At 46.2% G+C, this 17,129-nt stretch overlaps 1 protein-coding gene across 2 annotated transcripts in view; it reads left to right on the plus strand.

The window, feature by feature from the left end:
- slmapa (sarcolemma associated protein a) overlaps positions 1-17,129 on the plus strand; it is a 42,992-nt gene that overhangs the window by 22,075 nt on the left and 3,788 nt on the right. The window contains exons 5-22 of one of the 2 annotated variants that reach the window (XM_018744626.2): positions 523-585; positions 1,086-1,181; positions 1,336-1,407; positions 1,522-1,662; positions 1,969-2,106; positions 2,246-2,414; positions 2,728-2,775; positions 4,855-4,917; positions 7,289-7,348; positions 7,584-7,658; positions 8,928-9,008; positions 9,271-9,330; positions 12,868-12,993; positions 13,101-13,175; positions 13,373-13,678; positions 15,111-15,228; positions 16,453-16,624; positions 16,696-16,830. In XM_018744626.2, the coding sequence (XP_018600142.2) occupies positions 523-585; positions 1,086-1,181; positions 1,336-1,407; positions 1,522-1,662; positions 1,969-2,106; positions 2,246-2,414; positions 2,728-2,775; positions 4,855-4,917; positions 7,289-7,348; positions 7,584-7,658; positions 8,928-9,008; positions 9,271-9,330; positions 12,868-12,993; positions 13,101-13,175; positions 13,373-13,678; positions 15,111-15,228; positions 16,453-16,624; positions 16,696-16,830 (1,998 nt within the window). Of the gene's footprint in view, positions 1-522; positions 586-1,085; positions 1,182-1,335; positions 1,408-1,521; positions 1,663-1,968; positions 2,107-2,245; positions 2,415-2,727; positions 2,776-4,854; positions 4,918-7,288; positions 7,349-7,583; positions 7,659-8,927; positions 9,009-9,270; positions 9,331-12,867; positions 12,994-13,100; positions 13,176-13,372; positions 13,679-15,110; positions 15,229-16,452; positions 16,625-16,695; positions 16,831-17,129 lie in introns of those variants that run through there. The other variant, XM_029247713.1, reaches the window with a different exon arrangement.

Consider the following 17,129-nt stretch of genomic DNA (forward strand, 5'->3'; position numbering starts at 1 on the left):
AACTGCTTTCTATGTGATTGAAGTGGTCTTTTTTTTTGTTGAGGGTAAGGAGTCGCTTTAAACCTGGGCACCCCAGGTTCTCAGGAGCACCAGCTGTTAAAGCAGTTAGTGATGACCCAAAGAGCTGCCTCGTTTCTTCTGCCCAGTGAAACAGTGTGTTTAAGTCTGTGTGTATGAGAGTCTTCCTCTTCAGGTCAACACGGTTGTAAAACAAAAACGGGAGATCCCCGAATCTTGCCGTTGTCTGGAATTGTATGGAAGTTTAAATGGCAGCTTTCATATCCAGCACCTGGCTCCGTGAATGGTTTTTCCTCGTTGTGCTACAGAGCGAAGCAGGGTTCTCGGTTATGCTGTGGTTCTGCAGGTATCACACCCACCTGTAGCTCTAGCAGTCCGTGGTTTGTAGCAGAGTCAGTTGGTCCTCTTTAGTGAAGAGGCTGTGCACAATGTCCGCAATACTTACTTTAGTCAAGTGTTTGTTTTGCGTGTGTTTTCACTGCTCATTTTCTGCTCTCCCTGCAGGTTGCAGCCAATACGCCCAGTATGTACTCTCAGGAACTTTTTCAGCTCTCCCAGTACCTGCAGGTGTGCAAAACCACTGAGAGAGAAACACACAGTCCCCAGAGCAATGCTGCACTCTACACAATGCTGTTTGGAGAAATCTTACCAAACGCCGCCAAAATTTTGAAACTCTTATATAGTTATAACACATTTTGACAAAAGTTGAAGTTGTGTTCCAAACACTAACCTTATGAGCTCACCGTTCAGTCAGTGTTAGTGCTCTGGTAAACTTGGCTCTACACAAGTCTGCTGAAATGAGCTGATTTGAAACATACTAGAAGGTTACAGCTGCTTAGAATCTGTTCAGTAGTGTGAGATTGGTCAAAATAAGCATATTGTGTGTTTTTCTTCCATTGTTCAAGTGATGCACTCAGGTGTGTGACCTCATGGTGGCTCTCTGCCGTTGCCCAGGTTACCTCAGTATCAGTGCAGTGTGTTCCAGCAGAAATGAGTGTCGTACGTCGTGTTTGTACAGCACCCCATTTTGTCATTTTGTAGCTCACATGGTGCTTGTCCCTTCCCAGGAGGCCTTGCACCGGGAGCAAATGCTGGAACAGAAGCTGGCGACCCTGCAGCGGCTTTTAGCCAGCACACAGGAGGCCTCTGAGAGCAGCTGGCAGGTACTGGTCCCATGCTAGTCCCCCCCCAACAGCCCCTACCATTCCTCCACAGAGCAGTCATCCAGGAGGCTTCCTAGGCGCTGTCTTTGATCTGGCCGTCACACGCTCCTCAAGTGGTCGCACACCACTCACTGCTCTGACTCCTCTCTTTCAGGCTTTAATAGATGAAGACCGACTGCTTTCCAGGTTAGAAGTGATGGGGAACCAACTGCAGGCCTATTCCAAAGTAACCATTTTTTAATAGTTATTTACCTTTTGCGTGTGTTGTCACGTTTGCCTGCGTGTTCATACATCCCATATAGTGGCAGTTGAAGGATTTTTGTCCCCACTCTGTTCCCAGAACCAGACAGAAGATGGCATCCGAAAGGAGCTGGTAGCCTTGCAGGAGGACAAACACAACTACGAGACGACGGCCAAAGAGTCTCTTCGCCGGGTCCTTCAGGAGAAGATCGAGGTGGTCAGGAAGCTGTCGGAGGTGGAGGTGAGCCAGTGTCCTGTTTTCAGTTTTGCCTCAATATTGGATTTATGTTTATTCATTTAGATGACACTTTTCCTCCACAGTGACTTAGTGTTAAGCTACTTATGCTGATTTGCCGTTTGATGCAGCAGGGTAATTTTTGCTGTATCAGTTTCAGACAAGTACGTTGATCAAGGCTACAATAGCAGGAGGTGTAATTTGGACCTGCGTGTTTGGATCTGCATGCCAGCAACATTTTAAGACACCTGTATTAAACCATATTGTGACCGCCTTGGTTCGAACTCCCCTCTTGTCCACATTCTCTTGCAGAGAAGTCTCAGCAACACAGAGGACGAGTGTACGCACCTGAAGGAGATGAACGATCGCACGCAGGAGGAGCTAAGGGAGCTTGCCAACAAGTACAACGGGGCCGTGAACGAGATCAAGGACCTGACGGACAAAATAAAAGTACGTATATGGAACGCCCCCTAGTGGGGGATGTACTTGAGAGCATGGTCCAAACCAGGACGTGAAAACCCACGGCTGAACTTCACTGTTCCCTTGGTGTGTGTGTCTTTGCGTGTGGTGTCTGTGTGTATTCACACAGCTTGCGGAGGGCCGGCAGGAGGAGCTGACGCAGAAGGGGCAGAACGAGAAGAAGGAGTTGCAGATGCGCATTGATGAGATGGAGGAGCGGGAGCAGGCGCTACAGGCGCGCATCGAAGCCTTGCAGGCTGACAACGACTTCAGCAATGAGCGGCTCACTGCATTGCAAGGTAAAATTTCTGAGTAGCGATACGCACTCCTCCCGTGAAGCTTTGAGGAGACCAGGAAAGGCGTGTTGTTCCAGAGCAGAAATGAGTGAATGTCCTCTAGCACACAAATAGGACACCAGTAATCCTGCATGGTCATCAGCAGCCAATCCCAAGAGTCAGACTTGTCTACAGCAAGTGCATGACCCTCCTGCCAAACGAGGAGACACCTGTAGCAAAGTAGTACATGGTTCATGGTATTTGACACGGTCACAGCGGTGTCTGAGGGCTTTTGGTTGCGCTCAGCAGCTCCAACTGCTCTCGTTGTCGTTCACAGTCCGGTTAGAGCAGCTGCAGGAGAAAAGCATGAAGGACAACAACTTAGGTGAGTTGGGTTACAATGCGGCCCCCCTGGCTGTGTCGCTCACCCTGTCTCGTTCCTTTTCTTCTACTAACATGGTGTGGACTCCCTCATTCGCTCATTTGCTCACTCGGTGTGCAGGTGTCCTCCTCACAGTGTCCTTGCTGCTCTAATTCCTGAGCTCCATCCATACATTCAGCGCTTTGGTGGTGGTGGGGTACGAGGAGTTTAGGGCTACTTCACCCAATCAGCTCATTCTCAACAGCTGATTGTGTTTCAAACAATTTATTCACTTTGCATGGAATCACTGGTGTTTTTGCTGTATTTAACGCCTTGTTTTTTTTATAGCAGTGTGGTTGGGGTGCACCCACGTTGTCACTGTCTCCCCCTCTACTCTCTAGTCTTGGTACTGAGATCAGCTTTTCCATTGCATGTATTCTCAGCCACATTTTTTCATCTCTTTGCAGAGCTACTCAAGGATTCTAAACAAATGTTTTTTGGGGAAATTCAGTTTTCTAAATGGTAGAATTAAGTCTCTGTCTGGAATTGTCTGGTGGGGTACAGTGGATACAGCACACTTAAGGCTCATGCCTTCATATAATGTGACAGTAGTAATAGAGAAAAGGCCAGACTGCACAACCCCCGTGGAAATACACAGACAAGGCTTCTTCAGTGCTCTTTAGGCAGTTGCCTAGTATGGACTGATATTATGTGAACTAGGCCGTGATTCTGGTAGATGTAGAATTAATCTATTTTTTGCACAGTTTTTTCAGCATGTGATGTCTACTAGACTGAACATATTTTTGAATGTATGAAGTGTCTGATTTTGAAAGACGAAAGCTATACTTTTTCTGAGCTCTAATACTTTGCCTGAAATTTGAATATGTTTCTCTGCCGGTTGCAAATGGTTACCGTTGAACCCATCAAAGCCTGGGGGCCTTTGCACGAGTCGATTTTCATTTGTACTTTCTGGAGGTTGAACTGAAGTGTTGGCCAACAGAGGGCATGCTTGAGCTACAGTGCGCTGGCTGCTCACCTTGGGAACACAGGAAGTCTGTTTGTGTCTTGATTTATTCATACCTTGAAAACCACTTTTATCACAAAATCCCAATTAATATGCAGGGCAGCTGGTAATGTAGTGGTTATAGCTGCTGCCTTTGGACCCAAAGGTTGCCGGTTCAAGCCTCATCTCCAGCTGTTGTACTCTTGAGCAAGGTACTTACCTTAAAGTTGCTCCAGTAAAAAATTACCCAGCTGTAAATAAGTAAAAAATTGTAAGTTCCCTTAACATTGTAAGTTGCTTTAGAGAAAAGTGTCAGCTAAATGAATACATGCAGTGTAACTGAAAGCTTAATGAACATTCTTCAGTTTCTGCACTGGCTACTTGTGGTGGCAGTCTTGGCTTCAGCAATAATAAATGAAAAGATTGTATTACTCCATTAAAATGATAAAATTTGTACAAATTCCTAGTCAACGTTGAGGAATTCATCCTAAACAGCAAATGCAAACCTGTAAACGGTGTGGAGGAGAGTTGAATTACAGCGGTCTGAGACTCGTGGTGTTCACATTGCTTTGCTACGCAGTAAGAGTTGGCCTCATTTTAGCTCCGCAGCAGGCAGAAATTTTAGGTAACAGATCGGTGAAGGAAGTGGCACAGTAGTAGATTATGTTGACCTGTGGGAACCAGTCTGTGGAGGGTTGGGGCTCTCAGCAGCAAGGGGCTCTGCTGTCTCGTTGGCTCGTTGCCTTGGCGCTGGGGCACAGTTGGGGAAAGGGTTGGTAGCCTCAGCAGGTGAGTGGTGAGCGGTCAGGCAGGGTGAGACAGGTGTGTTCAGAGTGTCTGGCTGCAGCAGTGAGTGTGTGTGACCGCAGGAGAGGGAGGCATAAGAGCACAGGGACAGCTTATTCCAAGAAAAGATTAAAGAGGCAGGCAGTCGTGCTAGGTCTCTGTCTGTCCCTGTTTGATCCCTGCATCCGTCTGGTCCTGTCCCACTTTTCTGTGTCGTCACCTGTAGACATGATGGTGTTGTCAATTTCATGGTGATCGCAGGTGTTCCTGATGCCTCTGTAATATTTAATAAGGAGTCTCTCCTTTTCTCTTAGACCACTTTCTTTTAAAGAGTGGAGCAGACAGCACTTTTATCCAGCAGTTCATTGATGGCCAGCGTGAGTACTCCGTGTCTCCTCCGCTGTCCTGTGTTACTGTGCCAGCGTGGGGGACAACGGAGGGGTCTGTCCTATGTCCTCTGTCCAGCGCACGCCGTGCAGTGTGTGTCCTATCTACTGCACGCACACACTTAACACTGCAGGAGCCCACATACTTGTGTGTTTTGTAGTTGACTGCCTCTGATGGTTTGTACTGGATAAGTGTGTGCATGTGTGTCGTATAGAAGATGATGAAAATTACCGTCAAGCAGTGATTTCCACCCATCTGCGGGAGGGGGTTTGTCACATGAGCTTAATAAAGTGTGTTAAATGTCCGGAGCAAGTAGGTGGGATAGTGGTTAGCGCTTTTTCCTTGCATTCAGAGGACCTGGGTTTGGATTCTGCTGCAGTATCTTTAGCAAAGGTCTTTACCCTTTATTGATACAGTAAAAAGGACTTACACTGATTTGCCCCTTTATACAGCTAAGTAGCTTAGTGTATGAACCTCAAAGTGCAGCAGCTTTCCAAGGTGAAGTGCAGCTCGGCAATTGCGCAGCGCAATGAATGAACGGCTTTATCAGGAAAGGAGGCCTCCCATGAGCAGGGGAGGGGTTGGGGGGTTAGGGAGTGACATTGTTTGCTGTTGCGGTCGAACCCTTGTTAGCCAAACTCACTGCGGTGCGCTTGTTTGCCTGCAGGGCAAACCCCAACCCTTGTCGGAGGTGCGGAAAAAAATAGTGGAGCACAATAGAGGGCTTCATTGTAGGCTTTGTTTATGATTGAGGAGTTTGTAGAAATTGGATGAGTTTTGTGGACACACAGGGTGTGTGCAGTTGTAGTCTGTGACGTTCAGCTTCTAACCCGCTGAGCTGCTCAAGTGCAGTGCAGGGGCTCCTCTTGGCTCAGGCCATGTAGAAAATGTAACGAGACCCAATAATTTACTTTATTAATTCTGGCATTAAAAGCCATTGTTTTGTGGACAGAAACCTTTGAAAGCATTACATAAGCGTGATTACCGTATCATTTTAAAGCAGTTGGTGCCGGCTGAGAGGATTCCTGAACTGATGTTATGTCACCGTACTCGAGGCAGTATTTTCAAATTAAAATAGTTTTTAATATTTCAAATCCACAACAGCTTTGTTCATATCAAGTTGACTGCTGACTACTAGTTGTTCATTTTAGTTCAAAACTATATTTACGGTTGTCAGAAGTGGGCAACGGGAAGTTGAGTCCGATCACTTTTTTTTTTTTTTTGGTCACTCGGTCACTCACTCACTCACTCACTCACTCACACACACACACACACACACACACACACACACACACACACACACACACACACACACACACACAAACAGACTCCTGTGTGTAATGAAGCTGGAATAACCTTAACATTTGTGCAGTAGATTCAGCTTTCTTTAAAAGTGAGTTTGGGTGTAGTTGCTTATTTACGCTCTGTGTTTCACGAGCCTTTGTCTGTGTGTTCGGTGTGTATGATGAGCGGCAGTGGAATGGGTTCATCCCAGCAGCACTTGGTGGAAACACATCTTTATCTCAAGTTTCTGCATGTCACCCTCTCTCTTCTCATTTTTACTGGGTTCACATCCATCTTTCCATATGGCAGTGACTGATTTCAGCTGCACTGGCTCCTCGTCTTATAAACAACTGAATTATGAATTTTCAGTTGTTATGGGGTCTTTTTTTTGAGCTCATCTAGGTTTAATTGTTTTCCTCACAGTTGTATTTTTGAAAATTGTCTGCCGCAGAACTAAAGCAACCTGCGTTTTCGGTCGATGCTGTCAGAATGAGGAATGCTGCATGTGTAAATTTGTTCTATTTTTTAAAAGGCTCAACATTTGTTAAAATGGCGAGTATTTTTATAAATTATATCTCTGTTGAAGAATGTAAATTAACGATCTTTAACTGATCAATACACAGAGATGTCTATCATAGGGCATGATTGATTTTGAATTTGTGCTAAAACCAACTGGGTTTAAGGTCAAATTGAGTTGCAAACACACAGTTCTGGTTGTGTGTTAAGGTGAGGAGCCAGTGTATTCTTTTTTTTTTTTTTCTCTATTGTCCTTTTTTCCCTCTCTTCCGTCCACCCTGTTGTGGTTTGATTGCACAAAGTTTTATTGTAAAGTTCTACTGTATTCTGCAGTGTAACTGTCCAGCATTGTGATGGGGCTGCTGGCTGCACACTGCTTACTCCTCATATGAGTACTCAAATTCGTGTGTCTCGTTTTATTTGGTTGCAGCAGTAAAAATTATTGAGCTTAGCTGGATTTATGGAAGATTTGTCTAAACTTTTTGGGTTTATTTTTGTTTCTTGACTTTTTTAAAAAAATATGCATGTAACGCTTTTTTTTTTTTTCCCCCCCTTTCACAGCTGTCAAGCAGTTGAAAGAGGCTGTAGATTCCTCTTTGAATAAGATTTCCAACTTTGATGGTAAGATGTCTCATCAGAGCTTCAAACTGCTAGTTCATATTTTTAATTTTGCTGGCAAAATTTGTCCAAATTAGTTTCACATTTTGTTATAACTTGAGTGATTTCATAACTATTTGATTTAATAAAAATTCCACGTTTCTTGCTTTCTGCTGTTTAATATTTTTATATTTTCAACACTTGCTAAGTTTGTAGTTGTAGTGAATCTGTGGTGATCACTGTTTTGTACTCGTTTCAGAAGTGATCGATGCTCATCTCCAGAACAACCAGCTGTCCCAAGAGATTGGCCTGGACAGCCCTGAGAGACTCAAGGGTAGGACTCGTTTCAGAGCAGTCAACATGCAGTTGTTTTGTTGTTGTTGTAGTAGTAGTAATAATTATTGGTTGTTAATAATTCATACCTTACACATTTGTCTAAAAAGGATTTGCAATGCCTGATGCAGCAAACATTAGAATAGTAGCTTCATTAATGTACTTGCAAAAATCTTCACAAGTCTTTGGACTGTGGGAGGAAACACCAGGAAAAAGATGCAAAGTGCACACAGACTGAGCTGTATTCAAACCCTCAAGCAAAGAGTTGATGCACCAGTGCTACCTGCTGTGCCACCATGCTGCCCCAGTCATGAGACTGTACAGAACTGCACTGGCCTCACTGAATGGTTTGTTGAGCAAAAGACTAGAGGGCTTTGTTTGGAATGCAGTTGCTGGTTTGACCAAGATATTTACGTCCACCTTGTCTTGCGCCCAGATGTTCCAGCACATGTTGGGTAACCAAGCTGAATGAGTCTGAGTGGGGATTGAAGAATCCCTGAGGGTTGTGACTGAGCTAGTTGTCATTTTGGTGGTTGTACTGTATCATATCCATAGGAAGTGCTGAATGTCGTTATCAGTAAAAAGACAGATGTTTGCCTGAGGTTGTGCTTTAACTACTGGTCGGTTTACTTCACACTTGTCTTTCAGGCACATTCTGGTCCTGTTAGTCTTCAGTGGAGTTGTCTAGACTTGTTCATGCAGTTCTTTCTGGTTTAGGACTGTTAACATGAGTGATGGTCCAAGTAAGCGTTAGTGAGATAGAGCTTTCGTGATACTTAAACATGCACAGATTCTTAAGTCTCATCTTTGTTTCATATTAATAGAATGAAGTGTAAATAATGAGTTAAAGCAGGAGACATGAAGGTGTTTCATGTTTGAAGCACAGGGGCACAATGAACAGATGTAATGGTGTGGTGGACCTCACAGGTGCCTGTGATGAGTCAAACAAAGCACACCACCTGTCTTAGCATGCAGCCCTCGGTGCCTCTGGAGTGCAGGCTGTGCTTGACGCTCTGCTGCACCGTGACCATGTGTGGTGAGCTGGAACCTGGTATGATCTGGAGCAAACCACTGCGCTCCCGGCTGCCGTGTTCGTGCCTGTCGCACTCCTGACCGCTGTCTGCGCAACACTCCACAGCAACACTTTGCACATTTTGAATTGTGTTTTATTTGTCTTAGGAATGTAATTGGAAATATGACCAAGTTTGCTCTATTTTGATGCTCACCCCTCTGCTGAAAGTGGTCTCTCCCATGTCCCGCCTCCCCTCAGAGAATCAGCTGGATGCTAGAGAGTCAGACATGTCAGACACACTGAGCCCCAGCAAGGAGAAGAGCAGCGAAGACACCTCAGGTAAGGGCACCTGTTGCTTTCTCTGCCGCTCTTTTGCCGTGTCGTTGAGAGCCCATGGACTGCACGGCCGATCTTTACACACCACTGGGCTACTAAAAGGGAACTTCTTGTCATAACTCGCTGTAACATCTCCATCTTTTCCATTTTCTTTGTGTGAATTAAAAAGGGTGGACATGGCGTTTGTCACCGTATGACTGAAGCTCTGTCACTCCTGCTTACTTTCACTTTTGCACCTCACAAGCCTCTCCTTTGCTTCCTCCAGACGGACAGATGGATGAACAGGAGCTGAACGAGCCCTTGAACGAGGTGGCTCTGCTCAAAGGTAACTTTTGCACTTTTACTATGGTACATGTTGGTGTGACATTAAGGAGCTCAGTTCTCCGGTGTTTTCTTTGAGCATTGAAGTAGGGAGCTCTGCTCTGACTATATATGGCATTGTGCTTGTGCAAAGTTCTCCAGGAACCGCGTATGTCTGTGCGCGCATGCGCACCCTCTGGTGCTACGCACTGGCTCCAGCCTTGTGGAAAGTAGGACATCAGCTTCACTCCGGGAATGTGAACCAATTAGAATTCATGATGGCGTGCTCGTACCAACTCGCACGCAGAGAGGCCAGTCCGATATCGACTAGCTGTTGTTTCCCAAACATTGTAACTCCGTCAAACCTGTTTCATCTTTTAAGTGCTATGAAGTTGATCCCAACTGTTGTTGACCGCATATAGGGTTCTTCCACAAAGTTCTCTGCTCCACTTGTGTCCCAACCAGATCAGAAATGGGGGGGGCGGACTCTGCTGATGAGTTGCTATGAGTTGCTTGGTTTCCATGGGAGCTGGAGAGGCTGCAGGGGTTTCCTCACCGGCTTGTTCACGTCCTCAGCAAAAGTGTGTTTCGCTGACATCGCTCCTGACTTCTTGCATTCACTTGACACCGTTGTCTCCGGGGAGGGGGTCTTGTCTTGCATTTTGTTGTCGTCATGCGCTGGCAGCTTTCCGGAAAAGTCCATGTTTGTTTATGCTGTCCATAACGGGACACCCTAACTGGCTCAGTTCCTGCTGGCTTGTGTCTGGGTAAGTGGTCAACAGATACTCCAGCGGAGACCCTCAGCTCCCAGCCTCTGCTAGGCAGTGTAGCTTGGATACTTTCCTGAGCTTTCCTTTTCAGGGCTTTTATTGGTTAGAAGGTGAGGAGCCCTTGCGAACACTTGTCACATTTGCGAACAATAGTTGCACGGCTGTGTAAGCTGCTCCTCCATTGCTTTCAGTGGCTCTTCATGTCTCTCTGCGGCCTTCTGTTTTCCTGCTGTTTCAGGTAGACTGACTCTAAATTGCCCAGTCTGGATCGGTGTGGGTGGATGGGTGTGTTATTGCACTGGTGTGTAGACAAATGATAGACTGTAGACAGTGTTGCCGTAGATAGACTCGAATTTAGGTGTCAACTAAACACTACTTTGTCATTGTAAGTCTCTTTGGAGAAAAGCATCTGCTAAATGAGTAAATGTGGATGTAAATGCAAAAACTGCTCTACTATACTTTTTCCAACAGAGGGTGCAATTGAATTCAGTCTTCTAAACCACACTGGTTAACTTCTGAGCTAAAACACACACACACACACACACACACACACACACTCTGAAACTGCTTGTCCCAAGTGGGGTCACGGCAAGCCAGAGCCTAACCCGGCAGCATAGGGCGCAAGGCTGGAGGAAGAGGGGACACACTCAGGATGGGACGCCTTTCCATCGCAAGGCACCCCAAGCGGGACTTGCACCCCAGACCCACCGGAGAGTAGACCCTGGCCAAACCCACTGCGCCACCATGCCCCCTCAGTAAAACTTTACATGTATTACCTCCCCAACCGTATGTAAAAACATTTTTTGACCAATTTACGTCCAAGTTTCGTTTGTACTCGGAAAGGTCACAGCCGCCAGGGACGAAGAGCTGTGGTCTGGTGTTTCGGTCAGTCACATCCTGATCTTCCTTTCCAAGCTAGGCAGCGATGGATGCTGGGAGAGGGTCTCTTAAAGGTACACTTAGAAAGTATCTGGTTAGGAGCACAGTACAGACTGGGGAGATGTGGCTTTGCTCTAATTATATGGTCTGTATATATCTGAGTGCAGTGCTGCCAGTGAGAGTGAGCTGCAAGGCTAAAACCAGCACATGACATCAGCGCTAACATCTGCTCTCCAAACAGCGGGCAGCATTTTGTGGGTTTTGGTTGAAGAGCTGGAATTCCTGACCAGGGGGAAACGGCCCAATGGCAGGAGGCCAGGGTCCTGAAGCCTGGAGCCGCACTGGGGGACTGGAAGCACTCGCCTGACTTAATAAAGAATATGTCAGTTAGGCTTTGATGCCTGTGCTGGGGAGCGTTGGTCATAATAAGCCTCTTGTTCCACTCTGTGTGATGATAGCTGGTAACATCAGTGGAAATTGCCTCTAGGATGTTTCTCTTCATGCTTCTTACATTGTGGACAAGCCAGTAATGAAATGGTGCTGCTGCTGCTGCTGGCGTGTGCCTCTTTTTGGTCCTCTCTTCCTGTCCGGTGCAGCCTCACACAGCTGTACCTTGGGGAACCTCTGATTCCAGTATCTGCTGCCTTGTGCAGCATTTAAAACCGAAATGCTGACCCTTATGTCATTTCAAAATGGGTGAATGTGATGGACTTGCATATGGAGACCCTTGGAGACTCTTGAAGACCCACACTGTGTCTACTGCTCATGAAACACACCAGTCCCCCAGTCCTTGACACTCCATGGTCCGTGTACGTTGCATTCATTTTTTTTTTTTTTTTTTTCAAAATTGAAAAACAATACGAATTAGGTCCGTGTACATTGCAGAAAAACTGCTTTTTAATTTTGTGAGCACACACACAAAAGGATTTGTTTTTCTCTTTTTGTTTAATCATACAAAGTGTAGAAATCAAAATCTCACAATACCAAATATGATGAATGAATGAATGAATGAATGAATGAAACGTACATCTCATCATGCTCTACCGCCACTAGCCAGCTAAACTTCACGGTGCTTTTAACAGCTGTGCTTAATTAGTACAAAGATTCTTCAGAAGTAGCACCTGAAAAATCCTGCCGATTTTCTCGGTGGACATGTCATCCTCCCTTACTGTCACTCTCTCTCGTTGCTTTTGAAAAGCATGTAGTGATCCATATTAACTTCTGAATAACTCGGAGCGAAGGCAGCATGTTTGAAGCCGCTGATGGATTCCGCACGGTTTCAATTAATTTACATCCGGATTGTTCAAGAATACCACATAACGAAACAACTCAAAGTCAAAAAAAAAAAAAAAAAAGCCGGACACAAACTATAAATGAGGCATATTTTAAATATTTTACATTTTGAGCAAAAAAACGGTTTATCAGCATAGTTAATTTGTTTTTCATTTTTAGAACAAAAAATTAATGAAGGCACCATAATTCACGTTTTGTTTTTTAATTTCGAATCAAAAAACAAATGAAAACAACATACACGGACCCCCCATTCATGCTTATCCATGTTATTTCCAGAAGATGTTAGCACAGCACAGTTCTGCATGTGGTATTTCACTTGGTCTTGCAGATGTCGTGACCTCAGTCCCTCCGTGGCTCCCAGGGCTGTTTGCCTTGGCCCAGTGATCAATTACAGTGCTATACCTCATTCCTGGCAATTTTGTGGATGGTCGCCTGGTGCAGTTTATGCTGGGTGCTGTAATGGTTTTGTTGCATCCTTTCTTTGGATGTTTCATGTCTTTGTGGAGAAACAGTCACGCGTGAACATCAGACTTGTCCCAGCTGTAGGGCCAGGTGATTCAACTTTGCTCCAAGTAGGCTTGTCAGTGCAGCAGTGCCTCACATGTTCCTTCCCACCCTAGAAGAGCTTCGTAGTGCCCACCTGGATCCCAGTGACACGCAGCAGGTGGTCCAGCACCTGCATAGGGAGCTGCTTGAAGCCCAGGAGCTGGCCAACATTGGCAAGCAGAAATGTCTAGAGCTCCAGGGTAGGACTTTACTTCTCCTTCATCTTCTCTGTCCAAATGGGGACTTGGCAGATAGCAGCACATTGTGGATGAGGTCCAAAATCCCATCACTGTGTCCTGTGCCACAGCTCTGCTGGAGGAAGAGAAGAAGACCAATAGGCAGCAGACAGAGGACTCAGCCAGGCAGATCCAGTTCCTGCAAGGTAGCATCCAGATGCTGCCATGTTAATTTCAAATCACTGTTTTCACCATGATTGTGCTGTCCTATTTGTCACATTGTGGTCTTGATGTTCTTCTCTTGTTTGCTCAATTTCTCACCCCAGTATGTTCATATGGTTGGTCTTGTCTGCTTACAAACGTGTTATGTTCACATCCTGGTTTTTCCTTCTCGGTCTTGCAGCCCAACTGCAGAAGCTGCAATCTGACATGGAGGCACTACGGGAGCAGCGAGAAGGTGCCATCACAGAAGCACGTGAGGAACTGCAAGCTGCCCAGGAGGAGGCACTGGCGCTGCGTCGTGCCATGGCCGCTGGAGCCGCCGAGCGCGAACGTGACATCGCTGCCCTGCAGGGTGACCTGGGGGCAGTCACGACCGAGCTGGAAAAGTGGCGGCATGCAGCCGCCAAGTATGAGGCAGAGATCACTGTGCTGCAGGCCAGCTTCCAGCAGCAGAGCGAGCACCAAGAGAGGGTCACCCAGCTGCAAGGTACCGTGTCCTTGCGCCTGAGGGGACGGGTACTGCAAAGTCTGGTTTTCCGCAAGACTGTCACAATCACTAGTAGACATGACAATTACCCATTTTGCGATTGAAATTCAGGTCAGACAGACACGCATAAACATCATCTACTAGCTCGATGTTGTGCAGAGAACAATATCCAGTTCAGCTATCAGTCAGCTGCTGTCGTCAGCATCCTCTGACCACACGGTTTCTGCTCAGCTGTCTTCTGACTCAAGACTTTTGAGCGAACACATGTGTAATCTAGAAAGGAACATGTCCCATCAAAAGAACGCTTGTGCTCTGTTCCTCTGGAGTCAGACTGCGGTAACCAGAGCAGCCTGCAATTGTGTGGGAGGATGGATCAGTTGGCACTAGTGTCCCAGGGGCTTTGGCGCATCGGAGCTTAATGAGTCTCAGCTGAGCTTCTGCCTGGTTTTCCAGACACATGCTTTGTGTGTGATGGCCAAGTGTGGAAGGCTGTGACCACTCCAAAGCTGGGGAACTCAGCATTGTGTACCAGTCCAGAGAGTTGCAGCATTAATATATTCTTTTCCACGGAGTTCGTTAGGGTTCACAGAGTTCCCTGTTGTGAGGTACAAAGCAATAACGAACGTGCTGTAGAAATCTGAGCTGCGGCTTCAGTTATCTCAGCTCTTTTGCTTGCGTAACAAGCACGCATACACTTACAAGCACATGTAATTTGTATCTTAAAACTCATGGGTTATTGTTTCATAGTTATGAGCAAAACAGTTGAAAAGAAAGTGCTAAAAAGTTTGGGCCAAGGAAAGCCTTACCCATCAGTTTAAAGATTGAAGCGGTAGAATACAATGATGACTTGGTAGGAAATATCATTAAGAATTTAAATTTTGCATTTATTTCTTGAATTTTTAAGTATCATTTGATTTAGCATTTTTATAGCAAATGATACTTGACAAATAGTTCAGCAGTGAGCAGTTATGGACATTATATGCGATTGCAGAAATTACATTTTGAATCGCTTCGATAGGTAGTATTTTCATTCTAGATTTAGTTTTCAATGAAGTTTTCTCTCCATTTAAAGGCCAAGGTATGTTGGTAATTAAGTGTTAACTTTGGGAGTATTCCACTTTTGGGAAGACATTAGCAAAGGGGGTCATTTCAATTTAGCAGAAGACTCCCATCTCTGAGTGTATCATCTTCTCAAAGGAGATTGGGAAATGACTGAGACAGTCACAGCATATGGCTCAAGGAAGAGTGGTCAACATCTGTACTCAAGATGGGGATTAGTCACGTTGTTCATGATCCTTCTTGTCTGAGAGACTCAACAGTATCCCATGATGGTGCTTACATAAGTCATCACATCCCACTGCTTATGTTCTGTTGCTCTGGTCTGGACCATGCCTTCAGGTATGTGTTTTAGTGTGTGTCATGCACTCTGCAGGTGAGCTGGAGAAGCTTCAGGAAGAGTGCAGCGAGCTGCAGAAGGAGTGCGCGGCCCTTCGAGATGAGAAAGCAGCTCTTCTGGAAAGGCTACAGCAGCTGGAAGTAGAGTTGGACAAGTGGGTCTCTTCTTCCTGGGCTCAACATTTTATTGCCAAAGAAGTGCTGCTTTGGCATTGACTTTTTACTATAACGGTTACCGCTTTGAACCTTGTCTTAACACTGATGGTGCTTTTGAGCAATTAGGTTTCAATGTGAATGACACACTTGGTGGTGACAGTAGGTAACAGCTGTGGTACGTTTAACATCATGAAATCCAGCAAAAAGTATTTAATTCCTAGCAAACTCCCCAAGCCCCATCCTGATACATAAGATGTAAAAGCACTGAATGTCCTCTGAGGCACATTGGGGCTCAGCACTATAGCACCTAGAGTTTGGAAGATAAGTTTAAAAACATGTGCCCTCCACAATGGACTAAAAGGAATGGCTGGAACTCAGGAAGGTAAGATAAATGTTCCCATCGCAGTGCTAGACCACCTTTCGTTGTTAATATCTATGTGGCCCATTGAACCACCTGAGGGCTGCCAGGTACGAGCTCTTGTCCCCTCGCTACACACTGCTCACTCGTTCCATTCAGTCCTGGCAAGGGACTGACTGGTCGACAAAGCAGAGCCCATTTTGAACCCTGTATCCCTTTGTCTCACCATTTGCGTTTCCTCACAAAGAGCTTGTGACTCCACTTTGGATTCCTGCCAGTCGCCAAGTTCTCCACTGCACCGTCTGCATTTTTAATGTGTGCCTTGGGGCAGTTTTCAACCTGGACTGCCGTATGGCGGTGTGTGTTCATTATAGCTGCGTTTTTGTGAAGCGTGTGTACCTTGCAATGTTAGCTGTCCACAGATCAAGCACTAGTCATATAAGCTTGAGAACCTTGCAGGGAGACTAAACCAATGAGCTTATGGGTCCTCTATATACCTGCTGTCATGGTGGGGGGTTATTATAATAGATTATCTGTTTCATTGTTCGGGCCCCCCCCCGTAGGCATTTACCTGGAACCAGCATCTCCAATTCCCTTTCTAACAAACGACAGCTTATTGTTGTGTGTTTGGCTCAGCTCAGGTACGATGGGCTTCAGTCCTGTTCCATCTTTGTGCCCTTTGTTCGCCCTGACCTGGATATGGATCCTGCGCTCTAGACACCTAACGAATAGCAGTTGCACAACCAGCAGCACTTAGTTATGATGAGTGCATCGTGGTATTTACTGTGAGGACTGTCTAATGTGCTTGAGTGCGTTATGTAAATTTAAATGCATGAGTTTTTGTTTTTCTTTGCCCCCCCCCCAGCTCGCGGGAGCAGAGCGCCACCTTGAGCAGCAGCCTCAGTGCCCTGGAAAAGTCCCAAGGGGAACTGGAGCAGCAGCTGGGCTCTCTTCAGGAGCAGCACAGGCAGGACGCGGGCAGGCTGAGGACACAGCTGGCACAGGCCGACGGCCGCACCAGGAGCCTGCAGAAGGAGGTGTGTGTGTGTGTGCGCGCGCGCGTGCATGTGTTCTCCCTGCTTTGACCCATGACCCCTCCCTCGTGCAGTATGAGGACACTCAGAGCCAGCTGTCGGACCTGAAGGTGAAGTACGAGCGCACGGAGCAGGAGAAACGCTCCATCCACCAGGAGCTGGAGCAGTGCCGCGTCAACCTAAAGCTCCTGCAGGAGAAGGGCAGCAATGTGAGTGTCTTGGCCGGGGGCAGGGGGGTGCTCATCCCCATATGCACCATGCTGTTCGCAGCATGATTTTTCTCTTGACGCTTTCATTCTTTGGGCTCTTCGTATCATTTTCAGTTGGGTTGTCCACTGGACTGACTTACGAAGAGATTCATTCAGGGTTATTGGGGTTTTTTGCTTTTGCTGCTTGCAATACATGGGCATGGCTTCAATTAAGTCATCGGGATAGTCTTTTCTATGTAATTTCTCTCAACTGTGTAATGCCCTCAGCAGATGCTGCACAGGCGAATCAGTGTAGACAC

The sequence above is a fragment of the Scleropages formosus genome, chromosome 22 (assembly GCF_900964775.1).
Source record: "Scleropages formosus chromosome 22, fSclFor1.1, whole genome shotgun sequence".
Taxonomy (NCBI): Eukaryota; Metazoa; Chordata; class Actinopteri; order Osteoglossiformes; family Osteoglossidae; genus Scleropages; species Scleropages formosus.